The 24,780-nt window shown below is 43.0% G+C and overlaps 2 protein-coding genes across 6 annotated transcripts in view; both read right to left on the reverse strand.

The window, feature by feature from the left end:
• Nucleotides 1-12,339, reverse strand: part of cnih3 (cornichon family AMPA receptor auxiliary protein 3) — a 142,309-nt gene extending 129,970 nt beyond the window's left edge. For 2 of the 5 annotated variants that reach the window (XM_040028400.1, XM_040028409.1), the window contains exon 1: nt 10,875-12,326. In XM_040028400.1, coding sequence (XP_039884334.1) covers nt 10,875-10,952 — 78 coding nt within the window. In that variant the 5' untranslated portion in view covers nt 10,953-12,326. Of the gene's footprint in view, nt 1-10,874 lie in introns of all 5 variants that reach the window. The other 3 variants (XM_040028410.1, XM_040028393.1, XM_040028403.1) reach the window with 3 other exon arrangements.
• Nucleotides 12,340-18,704: 6,365 nt separating this feature from the next.
• Nucleotides 18,705-23,196, reverse strand: LOC120730142. Its single transcript, XM_040026312.1, has 2 exons — nt 22,867-23,196; nt 18,705-19,881 (listed from the first exon to the last, which is right to left on the reverse strand). The coding sequence occupies exon 2, from the start codon at nt 19,788-19,790 to the stop codon at nt 18,705-18,707; it is 1,086 nt and encodes a 361-aa protein (XP_039882246.1). The 5' UTR covers nt 19,791-19,881; nt 22,867-23,196.
• Between the last annotated feature and the right edge of the window lie 1,584 nt (nt 23,197-24,780).

The raw sequence follows: 24,780 nt of genomic DNA on the forward strand, positions 1-24,780 counted from the left end.
GGAAAGCTAGTCAACAAATTTACAGGCCATGCCAGGTCGTGGAAAACTGATTATGTGTATCTACTCTCCCCTTCTACTTGACATCCTGAAGTATGTTTTTATTACTGATGATCATGCCCACTAACATTTTAATTTTTCCACTAATTATGCTACCATACAACTACAGTTAAATTGTTATAAAGGGTACTTCTGTCAAAAAAGTGAATGAAATTACTACAAACAGTAAACTATGAGCCTCTGGTGGGTCCCTGGTGCTTCGACAGCTACACACACAAATAAACTAAACTGCTGTAATTTAGTAGAAACCCTAAGTGAGAGGGGAAATGATGTTAGTTTGACATTCCGACCTTTGCAATACTGCCGGGTAACCTCTCCATCATATCTGCACCACAGGGCTTTCCCATCTATCAAAGGTGCACCAAGGGAGCGTCTGGCCTGTTCCAGGCTTTAATGACTCATTAGGGGCTGCTGTTACATGGGAGGAGAGTCACTCAAGCAGAGTGGAGCTTGCAGTTCACCTTGTATTTTAATTAAAATGGCTTCATAATCACTTCAGTGAGTGCTCCCATAGGTAACTGTGGAGTTACATTTTATGTGAGAAACAGTTTGATTATGGTTGGATGTGAACAGTTCTAAATGTCATTATGCCCCACAGCAACAAGAATAATGGAATCTACTTATTATCAGTAGAAAAATATATTATTCCAAATAGACAAATGCATTTTTTTGAGTGTGTGTTTCTGACTGTTAGCAAATGTGCCATAGCCTTCAAACAGGGGTAAAAAATTGTGGGAATGATTGTATTTAATTAATAATTATATTTAACTAAAATTACATAATTAAACCCGTGTGAGCGTCAACACATGCAAGGTAGCTCAAAGTTTAAGAAAAGAAACATCCAAACTGAAGATCCAGCTTGAAATACATTGAAAAACTGTGACTGATCAGGTAACATGCTTTTACACTTACAACATCAAGCAAAATGAAACTAAACTGAACAAAAGCAAATCAAAGCTCCCACATGTGGGATAAAACTCATCACCTCTTGGTTAACAGCTTAACTTTAGCACTTCTTTAAGGAGGCCATAGGACATGTATGGTAACATTTAACATTTCTTTATCTCAGTCCAACAATGAGAAAGACATGTGACATAGAGGAGGTGAAAAAAAAGAGTAAATACTCCGTTAAAGATGAGAAAACAACTGCCAAAGACACAAAAGTACTACTGGCTGGAGAATAGGTGCAAAATAGCAAAAGAAAGTAGATAACTGCAATGGGACAGAAACAACTATAAATATACTACAAATGTCAATAAAAGAACTACAACTGAACACAAAGATATCAGAAACAACTACGGGGACTAGAAATTTCAACATAGGGACAAGAAAGGTTGAAAGACCAAAAACAGCTAATCAGAGACTATAAATGTCCACAAAGAGCCAAAGCAACTACAAAGAGACAACAAATATCCTCAAAAAGATCCCACACAACAATACAAAGGACACTTAAAAAATGACTGAAAAGATAACTAAACAGCGCGTTCTCATCCCAATACGTAACACACTGACAAATGTGACAAATCGTCGGTATGTTACGCGTTCGGAGGCGTGAGAGCCAGACGGAATGAATCTATACATGTAAGTGTGTTTTACATTTTGATCATAAATTACTTTGGAAAACACTATGTGATAGAGTTAAGGTTAGAGTTAGGGCTGGAATGGACGGCTGGAGCCTTTACTCTAAGCGTGTGTTACCGTTGCGAGTGGCATTCTGTTGGATTCAATTGAGAACCCGGCGCATTTCATAAGGCCACGGATGGGTACCTTTCGTGTTTGTATGAGACACCTCGGGCCGTGACAAATCGTTGGCATGTTCAGTGTTGGGCTGTAACGGAATACATGTACCGGCGTTACGTATTTAAAACACAAAATATGAGTAACTGTATTCCGTTACAGTTACTGTTTAAAAATGTGGTATTCAGAATACAGTTACTTTATTGAAATAAATGGATCGCATGGCAGTCTTTTCCTATTTCATATGTTAAGCTATGCCCTCTCTACTTTTGGTAATTCCACGCCAGTGGAAACCCAAACAAAACACACATTAAGAGGCTCTAATGCCTGTGTCTCAATCTCGCAGCTCATGTCACCTCTATAATAATAATAATAATAATAATGTGTTAGTCCCTGCAGGGAAATTACTCCTCTGCATTTAACCCATTCACCCAGTGAAGCAGTGGGCAGCCACCAATGCAGCGCCCGGGGAGCAGTGTGTAGGGATGGTACCTTGCTCAGGGGTACCTCAGGGTAGCTGTTCAGTGGAGTCGAACCCCTGACCTTTCGATCATGGGGCAACCACTCTACCTACTGAGCTATCCCTGCCCCCCTACACTTATGTGAAGAAATATTTTTAAAAATTATTATTCAAAAAATTATTTAATATGAAGGCAATAGGCAGAGTGTTACAGTCGTAGCCCTAAAGAATGTAGCCTCATGGGCAGTGTAGTCCGTGCTGCAGGGAGAATGAACTGCTATACCCATTATGTGTCTGTGAGCGTGAGGGAGGGAAAAAAGGAGACTCGAAAAGTACGAGTTGTCACCGACCAGAAACGGGAGATGGAAGCATGTAAACATAATAATAACCACTGCAGCCTAAAAGAGTGCCTGAGGAGCCCAGTTGTAAGTAAGCTATTAAGAGTCGACTGTACACTTTTTTCATGTTTTCCTCCGAAACAATAAGTTCCATTGGAGCCTCTTTGTCTCTCACTAGCAAAGTTGACCCAGGCAACACAGTAAAGCTAGTTCTCGGCTGCGAACCCGACACGATTTGCATTACAGTTACACCCCCCACCCCCCCATGGGAGGGATAAGTAATCAGTTCCGTTTGTTTGTTTGTCAGTTTGTTACCAGTCTAGCGTCCAAAGTTTTCGAGATATCATTTTCAAATTGTTTTCACCGAATGTAAAAATCAGAAAAACTTTATACTACCAACATTTTTTTTATGGATTGACTTCAAGCTGCATAACTGTATACTAGCCCTTGGGGGACATGAGTACCTAGGTTGGCTAAGCGATCGACCGTTGACATCCATTGTTAGCGCCCAAAGTCAAAGTTTTTAAAAGACATTCAAGAAACAATATTGAGAAATACATTAAAGAGCATGGAGAGAGCTGTATCACATTTTTTTTATTTAGTCAATGTCACAATGTCACCATCACAGGCTGACTTCATCATATCGTAATAAAAAGATTAAAAAAAAAAAAAAACATACTCTGGGGGGGGGGAGAGTTGCACGCTCTAAGTGCTCTTGTATTTCAGTGCAGTTATTGGGTGATTTCATAGAGTTACCTCCAATCAATCAAGCACTTATACAGTCTGATTAATGGAACAGTGATCTAACAAACCTGTCAACAATATGTGTCTTTGTCTCACACCGGTTTTAATAGAATTTTGCACAGGCAGGACCTGTTCCTTCTTCATTACCTCTTTAATTTAGCGAACGGTGAGTCCACAGATGGCCATGGAGACGAAGGTGATTAATAATAATAGATATTCCAAAGATAGCCATCATGTCTTTTTTTGTCTTTTTTTTTTACTTACACAGATGTTACAGAGTAACTTAGTATGAATATAAATGAGAGTGAATGGAAGAGCACTTATCAGCACCTGTGAATGACTAGAGGAGTAGATATAACTAATTAACTCTGACTTTACTGGCCAATTAATGACAGAAGTCCATCCGTGTGCAGCTATTTGTCACTGACTTCTGTCTACTTCTACACAGCAAATTCAAAAGTGTTAAATGTTTTGGTGTTAGTAGTCTTCTTGCAAAAGTAGAGTTAATTTTACTCTAAGTAGAGTCACATTCTTTTAATGTAACTCTGAGGTGTAAAATGATAGTAGTTAAAATAGAGTGTTAAAAATGAGTGTTTCTATGTCAAATCTGGAGGTGTTACAATGGAAACATTAACTCTTGACCTCTTAACTCTGAACTCCTACAGGGGCGATGACACCAATAGAATAAATTTACAGACTCCGCCCCCAGCACCATAGGCTCCAATCAAAGCTGAAGTGAAGCCATTTCTGAACATTTTGTTCTACATATTTGAGTTGTTTGCCATGCTTGGTAAGTCATTTTTTCAAAGATTGTTTCAATTATTATTATTAGCTTTTACTTCTGTGGCTCTTTGGAGTTGAGACAAAGCTGTGTGAAAGGCATTAGCCATGTTGCTCGGTGATAGCATAATATTCTGTTTTAGCTAGCTGAAAGGTATTGTTTGCAGGCAAATACCACAGCCTTGAAAAAAAGCTTGCATGTGAATTTTCAGTCAAATTTTTGGTCAAATACACCTAAAACAATGTCTAGAATGTGAAATGTTGGTATAATGGTGCTACTTGAAGCCTGAAAATGATCTCCCATAAAAACAAAAAACGAGCAAACAGCAGTAGCAGATGTCCTGACTCGGTTCTACGTTAGCATTTAGATCCCTCCAGAGTTTTGTACACACGGTTTAGGTAAAAATGAAAAAGGTTGAGGTTTTACATTTAGTTCAGTATTGCCTGTTGCCTGTGTCCTTGTCTTTTGGGAAAATACTTTACACAAGTAATGGCTCAAAGAGGATTCCTTTTTTTTTTTTTTTAGTGTGCTGCAATTGATTACTGGATTATTTGTGCCATTAATTAGTGTCAACTAATTTTTATTCAATCTCCACATAGGATATGCTTGTGAAGATGGAATATGGGGGAGAGCAGAAGTGCGTTGAAGTTCCACAAAGTGATGAATAAAGGACATGCATATTGTATTGAAGAAAAAAGTGATGAGAATGCTGTTATTTGCATTTACCAGCTCACTTATGTCAGACCTTTTGATAAACAAAATTCTAATGAAAGTGAGAACATGTACATTGTCATCTTTCAGAAAATGTTTTGAAATTGTGGTGCACAGTTCAGAATAAATGTTTTTCAAAAATCATTGCGTCTTTTTAGTAAATGTTTATTTCCAAAAGAAATTTCTTGAAGTTCAGAACAGTAAAATTCCGGCTTTTTAGAATTAATTAGAAGATAACTCTTACATAGTTAAACTAAAATACTCTTTGAGAGTTAATATATAAACTCTTAACACCTAGTTAGCATTAGTAAGTGTTAAATTATCAACTCCAGACAGATTTGGTGTTTAACAATAAATCAGAGTTAACGTACCAACTCTCCAAAAAGAGTTAAATTAACACTCTCTGGTGTGGACCCATATAGACACTTTAATAGTGTTGAAATCAAATCTGACAGAGTTAATTTGGACATGCTGGATTTGCTGTGTATCACTTGTGTTATCTGTTGACAGAGTCTGTAGTGTTTCACTTCTTATTTTATTTCCCTTTTCATTGTACTTTATGTATGGGCTGCTTCACAGCCTCTGTCTTTATCTGTTCATTTACACTAGCTTGTTTTATTTATAGCCTGATTTGACCCTGGGTAGTTTGACTCAGCATGCTTGCTCTTTTTAACAATGCACTGCTGCTCGGGGCTTTAAAAACTAACCTTTTGGCCAAGCAGCAACTGTGGCACCAGGGTTCAGTATTTTTTTTTCTTTTGTCTTTGAAACCAGATGAGAACTTGAAAAACAAAGACAGACTGAGAGATGGCCACCTGCTAAAATGATTGATAGAAGTGAAGGAAGAGTTTGAGCCAAATTTCCCTAGCATTTTGGCAGGTGGCTGGTGTTAACATGCAGCTTTGGCTCAGCAACTCCCCACACTGCACAGCCTTTTCCTAATTATGTTTCCTCACAGTATGGAGCCCCAGCTTATTATCCTGCAAGTCTGTATGGCAATGTGAATGGGGAATTATTGGAGGAGGCATCTCCACACTGTTTCTGCCTCCTTAAGCAGAATGCACAATAAGGCAGGCTTCGACTGGATTATTATTGCTGAACGCAAATGTTGAATTGTGATCTTTCTTTTCACTGGTGCAGAATTTACATCGCAGAACACACTGAAGGATGTGTTGTGGATCGTGTCCCTCTGTAGACCTTTTTAACGTTTCTAAGTACTAATGATGTGTTTTTGTGGCGTGGCAGAAAGTGACAGCTCTGCAGTTGCATATGCATATAGCTTTAGAGAGCTTTATAATAAGGGTTTCTGCAGGCAAAAACATGGATGTGCCATGGGCTCCCCAGTGTCACGTATAGTAGCCAACCTTGAAGGAACGTGAAGAAAGTGGAAAGTAAAGCTCTTGGCTCTTTTAAAGATGACACTTGGGTCAATATCAAAACCCAAGAAGTAGAAGCCTTCACTGCTCACATACACTCAGTGGATAGAAACATAAAGTTCACCAGCGAATATTTGGACTGTGCTGTGCATGTTGAGGAGAATGGAAACTTCAACACTGGAGTTTACAGGAAGCCTGCACACACTCGGGCCAGTACCTCCTTTTTGACTCCCACCACTCTCTGGAACACAAACTTGAAGTAATCAGGACCCTACAACACTGGGCAGAAAATGTTCCCTCTAAGCCAGAAGGGAAAAAGAGGGAACACACACATGTAAAGAAAGCTCTAAGAACATGTGATCATCCTAATTGGGCCTTCATGAAATCAGCAAAGATGCACAGAAAAGAAGGTCAGACACCAACTACAGACAAACAGAACAATATTGTCATCCCTTATGTAGCAGGTTTGTCAGAGAAATCAGGAGTCTTCTCCAAGCACAAGATCCCAGTGTACTTCAGACCCAGCCACACACTCAGACAAAAACTGGTTCATCCCAAAGACAAAACTACCAAACACAAACTTAACAACATAGTGTATGCTGTACAGTGCAGGTAGGAATGCTCAGACCTCTACATTGGACAGACCAAACAGCAACTTCATAAATGCATGGCACAACATAGAAGAGCCCCCTGGACAGGACAAGACTCAGCTGACCATCTGCATCTAAAGGACAAAGGTCACTCTTTTGAGGATGCCAATGTTCACATTTTGGGCAGAGATGGTTTGAAAGAGGAGTGAAAGAAGCCATCTATGTCCACTGTGAACGACCATCTTTGAACAAAGGCGGTGGCTTTCGACTCCAACTGTCTACCATCTATAATCCAGTTTTGAGATCCCTTCCCAGATGCCTTAACGCCCACTCACATCTTGCATCAGGTGATCTCAATAAGTCACATGATAGTTTGAGGCCCACTACCGAAGTCAACGACCCTCCCAAGGGACGTCTTGATGCATGCTCAATCATCCAGGTAAGTAAATCTCCAAAAGTTGATCTGGACGTAGTGTTTTGTGCGAGAAACGTTTCGTCACTCATCCAAGTGACTTCTTCAGTCTCAGCTGACTGCAGTTTTCCCCAATCTTATAAACAGTACATTTGCATAATGACTGAAACCAGCCCAGTGAAGGAACAATGGACTGGGAGGTCAGTTCCTTAATCTTAATTATGCAAATTCTCAAAAATGTACTGTTTATAAGATTGGGGAAACCTGTAGTCACCTGAGACTGAAGAAGTCACTTGGATGAGTGACGAAACATTTCTCCCACAAAACGCTACGTCCGGATGAACAGGATCAACTTTTGGAGGCCTCCCAAGGGACAACTCCCACTAGGTTTAAATACCCGGGACTCTCCACCATTTGGTCTTAGAACTGAAGAAGCTTCTCGGATGAGAGGAGAAACATCTTCAAGAAACTTAAAGAAGTCCAGTTGCTTTTCTTTCCAAGCTTCTTAGATTACCATGACCTGGATGACTGAGAACCCTCACAGACATTTAATCCCTGAAATGTCTCAATGTAAAATGAAATGCAATATCAATATCACATGTCAGTTTTTCTACAAGACAAAGAAATGCCAAAGTAAATGAAGACATCTATGGTCTACTATATCAGACATCTATATCATTCACCTTTTTCAGAAATTTCTGTATTGGATGGTAAAAAAGAAGGAACTTTTCTGTCATATATTTTTTATCAATAGAGTTAATTACTATGGTTTTCAATCATTCAGAAAAGTTACAAAATTTGTCAAAATACAGTTCACATTTTCCAAAGCCATCAAGTGAACCGGACTGGTGTCTTTATTGGGCCAATTCTTGCCGCTGGGGCCATATGTTTGACACTCCCGATCTATACACAAGAAAAACTAGAAATATCTTAGTTCTTTGAAGTCACATATAAAGCAGTTTGTGTGCTGCACATCACCCTGGAGCTGACAGGTGTGTAGGTAACCCTCCAATGTAAAGACGAGGAAACATCACATTTTGGAGACGTCCGTGGTTTCTAGACTTCAGGGAGACTTTGACAGCAAGTTTTTTTTCATCTGAGTATCAAAGTCTTTACATTTAATCTTTATGTTTATATTAGCCTCTCATCAGTTTTGAGCCTGTGAAATTTGGGTTCTGCTCATTAAAAAAGATGGCTGCATCTCTGAAACCGTTCATGCATTACGTTGTAAAACCCGCTTAATCAAAACTGACAGCCTGCATTTCAAACACATATTGATAGTTGATTTACAGTCCACTGTTGCTGTGGACAGAGGCAAAACTACAAAACTTGTGTCTTTGACCCAAGCATTGTGGAGGGCACTGAATGTCACTCAGCAATAACCTATTGGTAGAAAAAACTGACATTGGTAGTGTCACGGACCCGGCTCTGGAGGACTCGGGGGTCCGTGACCAGTTTTGACTGTTGTTATTGTTGTTAGTATTATTATTATTATTTGGTGATGTGTGTTTTCTCCACAATGCTGTGTTAGTCTGTGTCCCACTCGTATGTATAGGCAGGGTGTGGGTGTATACATGTGTATGTCTGCGGGTGTGGCTGGAGGATGGAACACAGCCACCTGCAGGCCTGATGGGTGTGGCCCTGCGAAGGACTGGCCACACCTGAAGTTCCTGCCACACCTGTTGATAATCAGGGCTCGTCGGGGGAGCTACTTAGGAGAGTGTTGGAGCTCCCACCGGCGCGGGATCATTGAGTTATCGTACCAAGTTAGTGTGTCAGCATATGTCTGTGTTGTTCGTATATGCCCGCCGAGGGTTAGTGTTGACGGCTGCCTTTATGGTTTTCCTACAGGAGGAAGAGTGGTCCAGAAAGGCAGCACGCACGGGGTGTGCGGAAACACAACAGCGGGGAGCACGAGCACGAGCACAGACGTCGGAGGGAAGCACGCACACCGGGTTCAAGGGAGCAACGGGGAGTTATTGTGTTTACAGTTTTTCACTGTGAATAAAGAGCACTGTTTGCATCGCAGAGTCTGCGTTTTGGGTCCTCCTTTCCCCACATCCCCACGGTCTGCCAGCCAGACCGTGACAGGTAGATGCTTTAGTTGTTTACTTCAAAGCTGAAAGAAAATGAACTTATTTACTTCACCGGAAGAAACTGAATTTCACTAACTGACACACTATGGGGTCTGGTTGCTACATCGGTGTTAGTCTTTTCTGTCTTTAGTGATATCATGTGTTCCTAAGGCATAGTTAAATTATAATTTCAGCTGAATGTCATAATGTCATAATACCCCATTATGAAAAAGTAATAACGTTTCCTTGAAATTCTTGTTAAAGCCCCCCAAATATAACATGTATGTAAATTTTTTTTATTTTTTTTATTTAACCTTTATTTAACCAGGAATGTCCCGTTGAGATCAAAGACCTCTTTTTCAAGGGAGTCCTGGCCAAGAGGCAGCACATTTCAAGACAAATACATACGAACAAACAAAGTTAAAATTACACAAAACAATTACACATTATTGAGTTAACCAGTTTTGAAATACGTTTGTAACATGACAAAATGTGGAACAATTGAAGTGCTGTAAAAACTGCCAAATTGCAGTCCAACCATAAGCCAACATCTACAGTAAGTGGTTCGCTGGTGACCTGGTGGATATTCAGGCAAAGCCTGGGTACCTCGCCCAGTATGAAATGCACTATGTAGGAAGGATACGAGAGTACATTTCTGTCCATTATGATCCTTTAAAAACTTTGTTTAAATACCTAAAATGTCACACAATTCTGTTTTTGCTTTAAACAATATCTCTGATGAAAGCATTCTATAAAAGCGATAGAACCCTTTTTTTTTCTTTTACATGTATATCATGACATCCTACATCACATACATTTGCTTTGTTTCACTTGGCTCCTGTTTCTGCCACCATGACATCTACTTCAAACAGGGGAGTACACTTCATTTGTGAGGAATCATAAAGGTGTTTTCAGCATGATCACTTAGTTGTAATTGTGCTACTACGAGTGTCTGTACCCTTACTGTCTAGGACTCTTTATTTCTGCTGACACATGAGTCATTGTCTGACAGACAGACACACCAACTATTAGCTGGAATTGCCAGAGGATCAGTCACCCCAAGTGCATCAGGTCTATGTAAAAGACAGACCCGGGGCAAAAGGCTGGAAGACCTGACCCAAATCTGTCTTTATACAAGGCCCTACATGTTGCTCAGGGAGCAACTAATAAGATTATTCAAATATCACAATGCAGTCAGCCATATTGGCACTGGTGTGTAGCTGAGCCGATGCTTGATTAAAAGGATATGAAGAGAGCAGGAAGATGAGAAGAGAGAGAGATAACGCTCTACAAGATTCCCTAATTGATCTGGAAGGGAAGTGTGCTTAATTGATCTGGAGGATGCTGCACAGGGATGCAGGCGCTTTCTGTGTGTGTGTGTGGGGGGGGGGGGGTCGCTGGGGATGTGTAAAGTCTGGAAATTTTTAAATTCACATTGTAAACTAAAGCTAAAGCCAACTAGCACTGTTACGTACACCTGCGAATTCAGTATACACTCACACACCTTGCCATCAACAACGAGTAAGAAGAGCCCCCCCCCCCAAAAAAAAAAAAAAAAAATACATACAGTGATACCCAGTGTAAGGTACTTACATGCCATATTGCGAAGAAAATCAGGGACACACAGAGGACCAGAGACAGCATGTAGCAGAAGGCAGCAAACGTGAACATAATTGAAAAGGGAAACGTGGATAATTTCCCGAGGAAGCACGATCCTGCAGCCAAACATCTAAAACAAAAGAGAGGCAAGGGGGAAGAAGAAAGAGGGGCAAGGGGTGTATGAAAAGAAAGTTCTCACAGTGCCATAGAAAGCCGAGGCGGTGCTGGCACCATGACTTCGCCCCTCACAATGTTTGCAACAATTTGTTGCAGAAAGCCCCTCTCCGGATGATCAGCTGTGCGTCCACCCAGCAGCACCAGCAGCAGCGAGGCGACTCCGAAGTCAGAGCTGCTCGCAAATCAGTGCATGATCAGTGGTCGCAGTCCCGGCGAGCATAGAAATCACAGAAAGGCGCCGAGACGAGGAGGTGTCCACGCAGAGCCACTCGGGGAAGGTGAATAAGTAGGTAATCCATTCAGCGGCGGCAGGAGGAGCCCTGCTGCTGCGGCCTCTGCGCTGAGCTGCTGTTAGAGAGGAGCCCTGCCACAGTGCACAGCACACAGGCGGCAATAAACGCTGCTCTCACCCTCACAGACCTATCAGCAGAAGCGAGCGGAGCGCGCGGGGAAGAGCTGTGAACAGGTGGATTTAAAAGAGCAGCACCCGGTGTGCGTGCGCGCGCGTGCTTGCAGATTCCTCTCCGCACACTCACAAACACACATACAAACACATACACACCGTTTTTTGTTTGCTAAGTACTTGTGACCGCTGTGAATTGTTAGCTCTTGTTTGGCTGTGTGATTGTGAGAGTATTTTTGTCCTTCGACCAAGTCTGTAACCAGCTAAGTGCTGCAACCAGATATACATACCAGCAAACAAAAGGACAGGAGCAAAACATCTTCATGTCGTGGACGGTCTTCAGAGAAAAAGAAAATGTGCACATTATTAAAGCAAGTACTGACTCATGCACACATGTACATAAATACATGCAAACACATGTAATAGTGAAAATATAAATGTCTAAAATGATCAATTAATTTGAAATCACAAGTCATTTCTATCGTAAAGAAACTAATGAGGCCACAGCCTGCAGAACTGATAAACTGTGAGACTAACCCCACCGTCTGGCTCCTTTATAGAATGCAAGCTTTAAATCCTAATGGGGGAAAAAAACCCTCAACCAGGTATTTTGCTGTGTCTGCTGCTCTGCAAAAATATTAATAATAATATTGAGAAAACAGACTGACTGTTAACCATTGTTGAATCCAGCTGTTTGGGTTATCCATTATTTTTTTCTTCATTCATTAAAGCCACAGACAAATAGCCAAAAGTCCAGAGAGCAAGCGAACAACAGGTGTGTGTTCGCTGAGTTGTTTTTAGCAAAATCACATTGTAATGTTTGATAAGGTCCAATGCTGAGAGTTAGTTTTCATTTTTGTAAGTTTCGGTGTTGATTTTAATCTTTTTGAAAAATGATATCATGGTTTAATTTGTCACAGGTGTGTGTTCACATGCTGAAGAATGTGAGTGTTCACAGCTCCTTTATGCAAGTGTTAAACTCAGTCTGGCACAGAATGGCTGTGACTGGGTGATGACTTGCATGTTATCATGGTTTGTGTCTGTACCAGTTGTACTCTGTGCTGAGTACTCACACTGACAAATTCAGTCCAATTCAATGTATATAGCATCAAATCACAACAAGGCACTTGCTTCAAGGCACTTCATATTGTAAGGTAGAGACCCTACAATAATACAGAGAAAACCCCAGCAATCATTTTACCCTCCATGAGCAAGGACATGGTGGCAGTGGGAAGGAAAAACTCATTTTTAACAGGAACCAGGCTCAGGGAGGGACAGTCACCTGCCACGACTGGTTAGGGGTGAGGGGAGGGAGAGGACAAAAGATGAAGAGAGACAGAGATGAATAATAACTAATTTGTTAAATGCAGGGTTGCGTTTGAACACATAGTGAATAAAAAGAGGTAGGTGAAGAAGAAACACTTGGTGCATCATGGGAACGCCCTAGTAGCATAAGTAAGCATAAAAAGTAGTATAGATTAATTTGACTGAAGAGGTGTTTTTGGTGTTTTTTGAACCTTTTTCAATGTTATTGAATATTTACTGAGCATTTTTCATGCTGTTTTCTCAGCAGCATGAAAAATGCTCAATAAACTAAAAAGAAGGCAGAACTCTAAATTGCTGTCTTATTCCTTTTCATCAGCATGTAGTCAGTCGCTCAGCTTTCCTGTGACGCTACAAAAAATGACTGCAGTGCAGCTATGATCCTCTTCACCCTAATCACACACACAGACACAAGCATTCACACTCACTTCTGCTAAGCTTTTAGGACTCATCTTTGTCGCTGTGATACTGTGGTGTCACAATGTTATTCTTCCTCCAACAAATGCGGCAATATGATAGCACCGATGGCCACTTTGTGAGAATGTGTCAAAGTGTCAGGCAGAGACAGACAGGAGGCCGTGTGGATGAGAGGCAGACAGGTAAAGACAGGCGGCAGCGCACCGAGAGAAGTCTGCACATCAGCCAGTGATACAGTGGACTGAGCCATCGGCCAATCAGCCACAACATTAAAATCAATCTCATTATAATGCAATGTACTGCTGTGAAACCTTGGGTCTTTGTGGCATCTTTGTTTGAAAGGTTCCAATCAAGCATTAAAAAAAATAAACTGAAAAATGAAGCCAAATGGGGAGTCCCAAAATCTCCAGTTCCTCTAATGGCCACTCTAGCAAAGCTCTTGCTTCTGTGTTTGTGGCTTTGATGCCTTTTGGAGCACTTGGCCACACCAGAACCTTCATTTTGGTGGTTTTGCGCCATTCACAGGTGGATTTGCTAGTGTGTTTTGGACCGTTGTCTTCTTACATAAGTGTAAGCATAAGTGTGCTTGAGCTTGAGCCTGTCAACCACTAGGCATCAGTGAGCTGGATTTTTTGGCAGACAGATTCATGATTCCATCAATGACATAAGGCCATCCAATTCCTGAAGCAGCAAAACAGCCCCATCATACTATCACCACTATTTTTGACTTTTGACATGATGTTCTTTTTATGAAATGTGGGACGAGCTTTTAATTTAAAAAAAAATCATCAGTGCAAATTCTTTGCGTTGATGCTTTGTTTAACGCATGCTCTGTGGCTCTCTGACTTTACCATTTAAATGCAAGCACTTCACCCATATGTGTGACTAAAAGTAGACCTGCAATAGAAATGTGTTTAGAAGCACACATGTTAATACAATGTACTACAATATTAAGACAATGCAGCCTCCATTTTTAACAAAAACACTGATAACACAACATCAGCAGTGAGAATGATGCTGTCATGGTTTAGCGTGGAGGCGGTGCCTGCATGCCCTGCAAAGAGTGAAGAGGCGGAGCTGTTGCTGAAAAGGTGAGCTCAGGTGGAGTGAAAAATGTTTTTTTCTGGCATCAAACCACATGATCAACAAATTCATGATGAAAAGTGAACTTTTTAGCTGCTGCATCCATCGTTTGTTTTATACAGCAAAAGTAAAGCTGCAGAAGCAAGGCCACATAAATAATAAGCAGATGAGGTGTTAACTTAGGCTACGTTCATACTGCAGGTCTTAATGCTCAATTCCGATTTTTGATCAAATCTGATTTTTTTGTCTGCTTGTTCACACTACAAATAAAATGCGACAGCAAACGCGCTCTAGTGTGAACGCTCAAAGCGGCCCGCATGCGCAAAAGAAGACGTCACACATAACGCGCTCTGTTTAGATCCAGAGCAAACAATATTGTTTGACTGATGGCCCTTAATATAAAGACTTCGGACTTTACGTGTCCCAATTTTTGCTTTAAGTTATTTTGTTTGTTGAGTATTGCAGCATCGACAGCGATCAACTCGAAGGAAAATGACGACGGAGGCAAAAATGTCCTTAACATTTTGGGAACTTTATTCCACGTCAACACGCGGCAAAACTTTCCTCATGGGTGCCATTTTCGTTGTGGTATACTTTTTTTTTCTTAGGGGCGTGATGTGCGCCCCTAAGTATCAGACGTAGTATCCGTGCGCTTACAATGAAACAGTGCCTCCTTGTGGTGACAACTAAAGTCTGGTGACAACTACTGTCTCTGTTTAACCACAGTAACCATAATGCAGTTAAACACTGTACAACATGAGTACACACAATGAATATCTTAACACCCCCTCTTGTACTCAGGTTGCTGGAATCTAAAGAAAAGTTGTACAATAAACGATAAACAGTTGTACAATCTCTACCACAATCCTTTTTCCTTTTTCTCTCTTTTTTCTTCTTTTTAAGCACCAAACATAATGTCAGCAAACTTAGCAAGTTTTAGCTTAGAAACAGGTTTGGTCATAACATCTGCAACCATTTCTTCAGTGGTGCAATATAACAGACACATTTTCTCTTCATTTACAATGGACCTTACAAAATGATATTTAATATCCACATGTTTGCACCTTGGCAAACATGTGCAGTAATGCAGACGCTGCACCGGTCCGTCGTGGTGAAGAGGGAGCTGAGTGTAATAGCGAAGCTCTCAATTTACCGGTCGATCTACGTCTCTACCCTCACCTATGGCCATGAGCTGTGGGTAGTGACCGAAAGAACGAGATCGCGGATACAAGCGGCAGAAATGAGCTTCCTCCGAAGGGTGGCTGGCCTCTCCCTTAGAGATAGGGTGAGAGGTTCGGCCATCCGGGAGGGGCTCAGAGTAGAGCCGCTGCTGCTCCACATCGAAAGGAGCCAGCTGAGGTGGTTCGGGCATCTGACAAGGATGCCCCCTGGGCGCCTCCTGGGTGAGGTGTTCCAGGCATGTCCCACTGGGAGGAGGCCCGGGGCAGACCCAGGACACGCTGGAGAGATTATATCTCTCGGCTGGCCTGGGAACGCCTTAGTGTTCCCCCGGATAAGCTGGAGGAGGTGGCTGGGGAGAGGGAGGTCTGGGCCTCTTTGCTTAGGCTGCTGCCCCCGCGACCCGGCCTCGGATAAAGCGGATGAAGATGGATGGATGGATGGATGGATGTTTGCACCTCTGTCGACTCACAGGGTTTTTAGCCAGGGCAATTGTTCCCTGGTTGTCCTCGTACACTATTGTTTGAGTGTATCTGTAGTCATCTATACCTTTCAAAAGCTGTTCTAAATATATACACTCTTGCATTGTGGAAGCCAGAGCCATATACTCTGCTTCACAGGTAGAGAGCGCCACAGTGGGCTGTTTCTTGGTCTTTCATGAAACTAAAGAACTGTTGTTACATAGACGTACACAGTAACCAGTAGTGCTGCGTCTGTCGGCAGTGTCACCTGCCCAGTCAGCATCACTGTAGGCCACTAGACCCAAATTTTCATCTGTGTTTCTTCTAAAACACAACTTCTTATCTTTGGACCCTTTGAGATATCTCAACACATGTTTCACAGTTCCCCACTGTTCTTCCGTAGGCTCATGGAAATGTTGCGATAACTTGCTTACCACAAAACTCAGGTCAGGACGGGTACCTGATGCGAGGTATATAAGACTACCTACAGCCTCTCTATACATCCTCACATCTCTTATCTTAGTAGCACCTTCTGTGTAACACAACTTCTGATCACAGGGAGTTTCTCTGGGTTTACAGTTCTGCATGTTAAACCTCATCAGTATCTTGTTGATATAGGTTTCTTGTGACATTGTTACACATCCATCAGACTGAGTGAAATCAATACCCAGAAAATGCTTAAGTCTGCCCAAGTCTTTCATCTTAAATTTGACTGAAAGCGTTTCTTTCGCATCCTTCATTACCTTTTCATTGCCAGCAGCAATTATCAGGTCGTCCACCCAGATGATCATAATCACCATGCCATGTTTTGTCTCTTTGGTATAAACACAGTGGTCTGCTGGGTTTTGCCTGAAACTGTTCGCTGTTAGGTATTCATGCAAGATCCTATTCCAGTTACGACCAGATTGCTTTAACCCATACAAGGATTTTTGTAATCTACAGACTAGCCCTTCTCCCTCTTCATAACCTTCTGGCTGATCAATGTAGATTTCATAATCAATGGGAGCATGTAAATACGCTGTCTTCACATGGAGTAACAGGTTCTCCTGCGCTGCTTTCTGTAACAAAACTCTTATGCTGGTTAAGTTGGCTGTTGGTGAGAATGTCTCTCCATAATCTATCCCCAACTGTTGGCTGTAACCCTTGGCTACGAACCTTGCCTTGTATCTGTCGTTTCCCTCAATGTCACTCTTAACGGAATAAACCCACTTCCCCCCCACTGTTTTCTTTCCCTTTGGCAAAGTGGTTAGGGTGAAAGTGTCATTTTCCCGTAACGAGTGAATTTCTTCATCCATGGCTTTGATCCAATTCTTTGAGTTAGCTGATTCTATGGCTTCCTTAAATGTGTTTGAGACACCACACACTGCCCTGTAGCAGTAGTCTGTGGTAGTGTGGATCTCATCGCTGCCACTGTTGGCAGCTACAAAGTCATTTAAATGTCCCGGTTTTCTTCTCTCCCTAATAGGATACCTTTTGTTGACAAATCCATCACTTGTCACACTTGACCCTTTTCGTTCATGCTCATCAGGTATACCACTTTGTGGAATTTTGTCCGTCACAATAGGTTCTGGAACCTCCTCATTGTCCTTGTCACCTTTCTCTGAAGGTCTGTTAGCCATAGGCTGTCTTACTCTGCTACAGTCATCATTTAGTTCTCCCTCATCTGTCTGTGTTTGTCTTTCTATGTTTACTTTGCTCACAAACTTAACAAGTCTATGTTTCTGAACTTTCTCAGTTTCGGGGTGGTAAACTAAGTAGGCGGGACTGTTCTTATCATAACCTACAAAGAAACCTTGGTCACATTTTGAATCAAGTTTCCCCTTGTCCTGTTTGTATGCATAGCACACAGACCCAAATTTCTGCATCTTTAACAAGTCTGGCTTTTTACCTGTCACCATTTGGTAGGGTGTTTTCCCTGTTCGCTTATTTAAGCATCTGTTCCGTGTTACAGCAGCAGTTTGAATGGCATAGTTCCATAGGCATTTCGGTAGCTGACTCTCAATTAGCATGCACTTGCCCATCTCGAAAAGAGTACGCCACCCCCTCTCGGCTGTACCGTTCTGATGGGGTGAGTACGGGGCTGATGTCTCATGCTTAATGCCATTTTTCCTTAACAGGGTTTGGAAATTTCTGCATGTGAACTCTGTCCCATTGTCTGATCTAATGCATTTTACATTGCCATATGGTGCAACATCCGCTAGAAATTTCTCTGTTGCCTGCACTGCATCAGTTTTCGTCTTCAGGAAATATACAAACACTGAGTTTGAATAATCATCAGTGAATGACTACACATATTTGTACCCATCAATAGATTCAGTGGCTATCGGACCGGCTAAATCTGTGTGTACCATTTGTAAAGGAGCCTTTGCTCTTGTATCAGGATCTCTGTTTCGGGTTTGTGCAAACTTTCCCTGGATACACACTTCACATTCCTTTTCAGGTCTATCGGTTCTCCCCTTAATCTGCATACCGTTAACCACACCTTGCAATCTTACTACATCTTCATAGTTGCAATGACCTAATATCTCATGCCATGCTTGTATGTCATGACAGGTGTTACACTTATCATTACCCTCAACTTCAGTCTGCAAATAGTACAACTTGCCATACACATGAATGTTAAAGTTAGTACCGTCTTTGTGGGTCAACATGTCCTGCCCTTGTTTAAAGGTGACTGTTGCTCCTAATGCAGTGGCTGACTTTACAGAGAATATGTTCTGGGGGTATGATGGAATAAACAGCGCATCTTTCAGCGTTGCTTTGTGTCGCTGGCCTGTATTGTCAATCAGGAACACCTCTGCGTCCCCCCTCTGTTGGGCAATGCCTCTGCACTGCCAGTTCCACGCTGTGTGACTCCGGTCTGAACACGTCGTCGAAGCTCTTGAACTTGGCGATGTTGTTAATGATGTGTGAGGTAGCCCCAGTGTTTACCAACAGGCCTTTCTCCTCAATGCTGTATGCTGACTGCTGGACTTTGATGTCTACGCCCTTAATCCCGAAGGCATTATCCGGCGTCTCTGCTTTGGATCCGTTGCCGCTCTCATCTGCGACCTTCCGTACACCATCTTGTTTGTCTTTATGTCTACATGTGGTATCACTGTGTGTGCTGCTTTTGCAATGACTGCACCACGTCCTCCGTCTGCACACTTTTGCTCGGTGGCCTTTTAGTCCACACTTGAAACACACAATGTCCACATCGCTCTTGTATCTGCATTGTGCACTGGATCTCGTGTGCTCACGCCCAGTTCTTACTCCTGTTTTCATTACGTTGTCGCTACACTCCGATGCGCTTGACTTTTCAGTGTCTTCAAAACTCCGTAGCTTTGTTTTGAACTCAGCAAATGTCATATCGTCTTTATCGTGGGTAACGTGTATTGCAAATGGTTTAAAACTTTCAGGTAGTCCTTTTAAAACCATAGCAATCAATAATCCATCACCTAAAGTCTCACCCGCATTGCGCAGTGCTGTAATAGCGGCCTCTGCTCTGATGACATAGTCTGTGACAGTCTCTTCCCTCTTTTTCTGAAGCGATGTCAGCGTGATGTACAGGTTGATGATTCGGGGCTTCCCCTTTCCAGCGTAGTAGTCCCTCAGTATTTCTAATGCTCTTCTCCCATCATCAGGGGCATCTCTCATAATCAGTGAGAGGCTTTTATCGTCCAAAAATTGGATTAACTCGGCGTAAGCGTCAGCGTTCTTCTTACCGTCTGCTGCTACTTCAGCCTCACTGTTCGGTTCCTTCAGAACAGTGTCTTTTAATCCCAACAAGTGCAAATATCCTAGCACCTTAGTTTCCCAAAGTTCATATCTGGTCTCATCTCCATCAAACATGAGTTGAGGCAGCCTGCTTGCTCGTCCTTGATCCATGTTGCTATTTTAGCCGTTAGCCCGCTATCTGTTGTGGCTCCGGATCTTCATGAGAAAAAACTCTTCTTCGAGTCGGCCCTGGGCCCATAACCTGAATCAGAAAGGGTTTATTGCCAGATGTTGAGGAGGTTTACAACATTAGGAAATTGCTGCGGTGCTTCAGTGCAACATACTGTCATAAAAATATAAAAATAAGAATAAGAATTAAAAGTGCTAAGTGGATAGATATATACATGATATATACATGAGTGCAGGTGGTGATCAGTGCCAAACATGGAATGATGCAGTGAACACAGCGTAGGGTCACGTGTTAGTGGTGGGAACAGTCATATGGTTATTGTTCATGTGTCCGACAGCAGAGGGGAAGAAACTGTTCTTATGGTGAGAGGTTCTGGTGCGAATGGACCGGAGCCTCCTGCCTGAGGGGAGCAGGTCAAACAGACTGTGTCCAGGGTGAGAAGGGTCAGCTGAGATCCGAGCTGCACGCCGCAGTGTCCTGGAGGTGTACAGGTCCTGCAGAGATGGGAGTCTGCAGCCAATCACCTTCTCAGCAGAGCGCACAACACGCTGCAGTCTCTGTTTGTCCCTGATAGTGGCTCCAGCGTACCACACAGTGATGGAGGAGGTGAGGATGGACTCGATGATTGCAGTGTAGAACTGCATCATCGTCCGTGTTGGCAGGTTGAATTTCTTCAGCTGCCTCAGGAAGTACATCCTTTGCTGGGCTTTTTTAATGACGGAAGTGATGGTGGGCTCCCACTTCAGGTCCTGGGTGATGGTGGTACCCAGGAAGCGGAACGAGTCCACAGAGGTGATGGGGGTGTCAGTCAGGATGATGGGGGGGAGTGGAGCTGTGTGCTTCCTGAAGTCCACAATAATCTCCACTGTCTTCTGGGCATTCAGCACCAGGTTGTTGTGGCTGGACCAGGACACCAGACGTTCAACCTCCCTCCTGTAGGCAGACTCATCCCCGTCCGAGATGAGTCCGATAACGGTGGTGTCATCTGCAAACTTGATTAGCTTGACAGACTGGTGGGTGGAGGTGCAGCAGTTGGTGTACAGGGAGAAGAGCAGAGGAGAAAGAACACAGCCCTGAGGGGAGCCGGTGCTGATGGTCCGGGAGTCCGAGACATTCTTTCCCAGCCTCACATGCTGCTTCCTGTCCGTCAGGAAGTCAGTGATCCACCGGCAGATGGGATCAGGCACATTCATCTGGGAAAGCTTGCCTTGGAGATGGTCTGGGAGGATGGTGTTGAAGGCAGAGCTGAAGTCCACAAACAGGATCCTGGCGTAGGTTCCTGGGGAGTCCAGATGCTGCAGGATGAAGTGTAGGGCCATGTTGATGGCGTCATCTACAGACCTGTTGGCTCTGTATGCAAACTGCAGGGGGTCCAGGAGGGGGGCCGTGAGGGTCTTGAGATGGGAGAGAACTAGGCGCTCAAATGACTTCATGACCACAGATGTCAGAGCCACGGGTCTGTAGTCATTTAGTCCAGTGATCCTAGGTTTCTTGGGGACAGGGATTATGGTGGAGGACTTGAAGCAGGCAGGCACATGACATGCCTGCAGTGAGGAGTTGAAAATGCCAGAAAACACTGGGGCCAGCTCGTTTGCACAGTGTCTGAGGGTGGCAGGAGACACACCGTCTGGGCCGGGAGCTTTTCGAGCATTCAGATTCTTAAACTGCTTCCTCACATCTGCTTCATGAATATGAAGAGTTGTGGTGGGAGGAGGTGGTGTGAAATCCTCTTTTGTGTGGGGTGAGGAGGGGGGTGTTGCAGGTGAAGTGATTGAAGGTGGTGATGGCTCTATGGAGGGGGGAGAGGTGGGGGAATGAGTGTCCAAAGTGTCTCTATTGTTGGGGCCGTTGGAGGTGTGAAGGCTGCCTGATGGCTCGTCAAAACGGCAGTAGAAGTCGTTGAGGGTGTTGGCCAAGAGCAAGTCGTCAGTGGAGTGGGGGGTTTTAGGCTTGTAGTTGGTGATATTCCTAAAACCTTTCCACACAGAGGCCGAGTCATTCTCTGAGATCTGCTGCTGCATCTTCTCAGAGTGCTGATGTTTAGCAATGTCCACTTCTTTAGTGAACCTGTACTTGGCCTCTCTGTAGCAGTCCCTGTCTCCGCTTCTGAACGCCTTACTCTTTTCCAGCCACAGCTTTTTGAGTTTAGGAGTAAACCAGGGTTTGTCATTGTTATAACTCACCCTGGTGCGTGATGGCACAATGCTGTCCTCACAGAAGTGGATATAGGAGGTGACAGTGTCCGTAAACTCGTCCAAGCTGTTAGAAGCAGCCTTCATTGTGTCCCAGTCTGTAGACTCCAAACACGTGCGAAGCTCCTCCACAGCCTCGTTGCTCCACAGTTTTTTAGTCCTCACGACAGGTTTGGAGAGCTTCAGCCTCTGTCTGTACGCGGGGATTAGGTGGATCATGACGTGATCAGAAAGTCCGAGTGAAGCGCGGGGCACCGCACGATAGGCCCCGCTGATCGTGCTGTAACAGTGGTCTAATGTCCTCTCCTCTCTGGTCGGGCATTTAATATACTGCTTGTATTTGGGAAGCTCATGGCTCAGATTGGCTTTGTTAAAGTCCCCAAGAGCAATGATGAGAGAGTCCGGGAATGTCCGCTCCATGTGCAGTATCTGCTCCGCGAGTGCGCACTGAGCTGCCTGCGCATCTGCGTCTGGCGGGATGTAAACAGCGGCCAGGATGAATGAAGCAAACTCCCGCGGAGAATAAAACGGTTTGCAGTGAATGAAAAGGTATTCCAGAGAGGAAGAGCAGTGCTGAGCAATCACTGTTACATCTGTGCACCAGCCACTATTAATGTAGAAGCAGACACCTCCACCTTTGGTCTTACCAGAGAGAGAGGCCTGCCGGTCAGCGCACAGCAGATGAAAGCCCTCCAGCTTGAGCGCGCTGTCCGGGATGTCCTCACAGAGCCACGTCTCCGTAAAACATAACACACAGGAGGAGGCAAAGTCTCTGTTCATGCTTCTCATCAGGGCCAGTTCGTCTGTCTTATTCCTGAGTGATCGTACATTAGAAAGGAAGATCCCAGGAAGAGCGGTTCGCAACCTGTTGAGTATTGCAGCATCGACAGCGATCAACTCGAAGGAAAATGACGACGGAGGCAAAAATGTCCTTAATATTTTGGGAACTTTATTCCACATCAACATGCGGCAAAACTTTCCTCATGGGTGCCATTTTCGTTGTGGTATACTTTTTTTTTCTTAGGGACGTGATGACGCGGCATCCGTGCGCTTACAATGAAACAGTGCCTCCTTGTGGTGACAACTAAAATACTGTCTTTGTTAAACCACAGTAACCATAATGCAGTTAAACACTGTACAACATGAGTACACACAATGAATATCTTAACATTGTTATTTACATAATAATGTAGATAACCTGATAATTATCCTTATTGCTGTTTTAGAGAGGAGCGGCGCTTCAAAGAATAGTTGCAGATTTCTGTCAAAATCTGCAGATTATACAGTACAAATAAAATGTTCACGTTGTCTTCCCAATAGTTTCACTAACATCTACACTAGATGGCCAGGAAGCGTTCGCGATGTCTTCTCGGGCGCTTCTCCGGCTCTGATAATTGGCGTCTGTCTTGTGTCAGCGACGTAAAAGACGGATTTAATGCGACATGGCCATTCAAACAGCAGTCGCTTTCTAAAACATCGGATATGTATCGGATTCAGTACCACACATGAAAGGCTACGTTCACACTGCAGGCAAAGCGCATCAAATCCGATTTTTTGACCCTATGCGACCCATATCCGATCATGGTATGACAGTGTGAACGGCACAAATCCGATATTTTCAAATCCGATCTGGGTCACTTTCGTATGTGGTACTGAATCCGATACATATCCGATGTTTTAGAAAGCAACTGCTGTGTGAATGGTCATGTCGCATTAAATCCGTCTTTTACGTCACTGACACAAGACAGACGCCAATTATCAGCTCCAGAGAAGACATCGCGAACGCTTCCTGGCCATCCAGTGTAGATGTCAATGAAACTGTTGGGAAGACAACGTTGGAGAAACGTGAACATTTTATTTGTACTGTATAATCTGCAGATTCTGACAGAAATCTGCAACTATCCTTTGAAGCACTGCTCCTCTAAAACAGCAATAAGGATAATTATTAGATTATCTACATTATTATGTAAATAACAAAATAACTTAAAGCAAAAATTGGGAAACGTAAAGTCTGAAGTCTTTATATTAAGGGCCATCAGTCAAACAATATTGTTTGCTCTGGGTCTAAACAGAGAGCGTTGTGTGTGACATCTTCTTTTGCACATGCGGGCCGCTTAGAGCGTTTGCTGTCGCATTTTATTTGTAGTGTGAACAAGCAGACAAAAAAATCGGATTTGATCAAAAAATCAGAATTGAGCATTAACACGTGCAGTGTGAACGTAGCCAAAGTGACTCAGATTGGATTTGAAAATATCGGATTTGTGCCGTTCACACTGTCATACCATGATCGGATATGGGTCGCATATAGGGTAAAAAAAAAAATCGGATTTGATGCGCTTTCGTCTGCAGTGTGAACGTAGCCTTAGTCTGACACAGTGCTAAAATTAGGCAGCTTGCTGAAGGTGACAGCTTTTAATTGCAGTGATACCTGCAAGCACAATAACCAGGGCTGAGTCTAAAGGGGGGCATGGGGTGTAGTAGATCACTTTTGTAACCCTATTTTTAGATTTAAAGTAAAATAATATGAAAATACATTAAATCATATTAATTATTGAAAATCTTAAAATAAAAGCTTTTTTGCAGGCCAATAAAAATACACATAGGCCAGTAAAACCCACATGCTCTTTAAGGCTTACAACGACATGCTGTCACTCATTCACTAGCACGCTTAAACACACATTCAAATACAGATACAGATACACATTCACATGAACACACACCAAACCTACCTCACTGAGCAGATAAAACACTCTCAGAACTCGTTTAATGTAAGAAAGCA

Source organism: Simochromis diagramma, unplaced genomic scaffold (genome assembly GCF_900408965.1).
Source record: "Simochromis diagramma unplaced genomic scaffold, fSimDia1.1 OVJJ01000746.1, whole genome shotgun sequence".
NCBI classification, from domain to species: Eukaryota; Metazoa; Chordata; class Actinopteri; order Cichliformes; family Cichlidae; genus Simochromis; species Simochromis diagramma.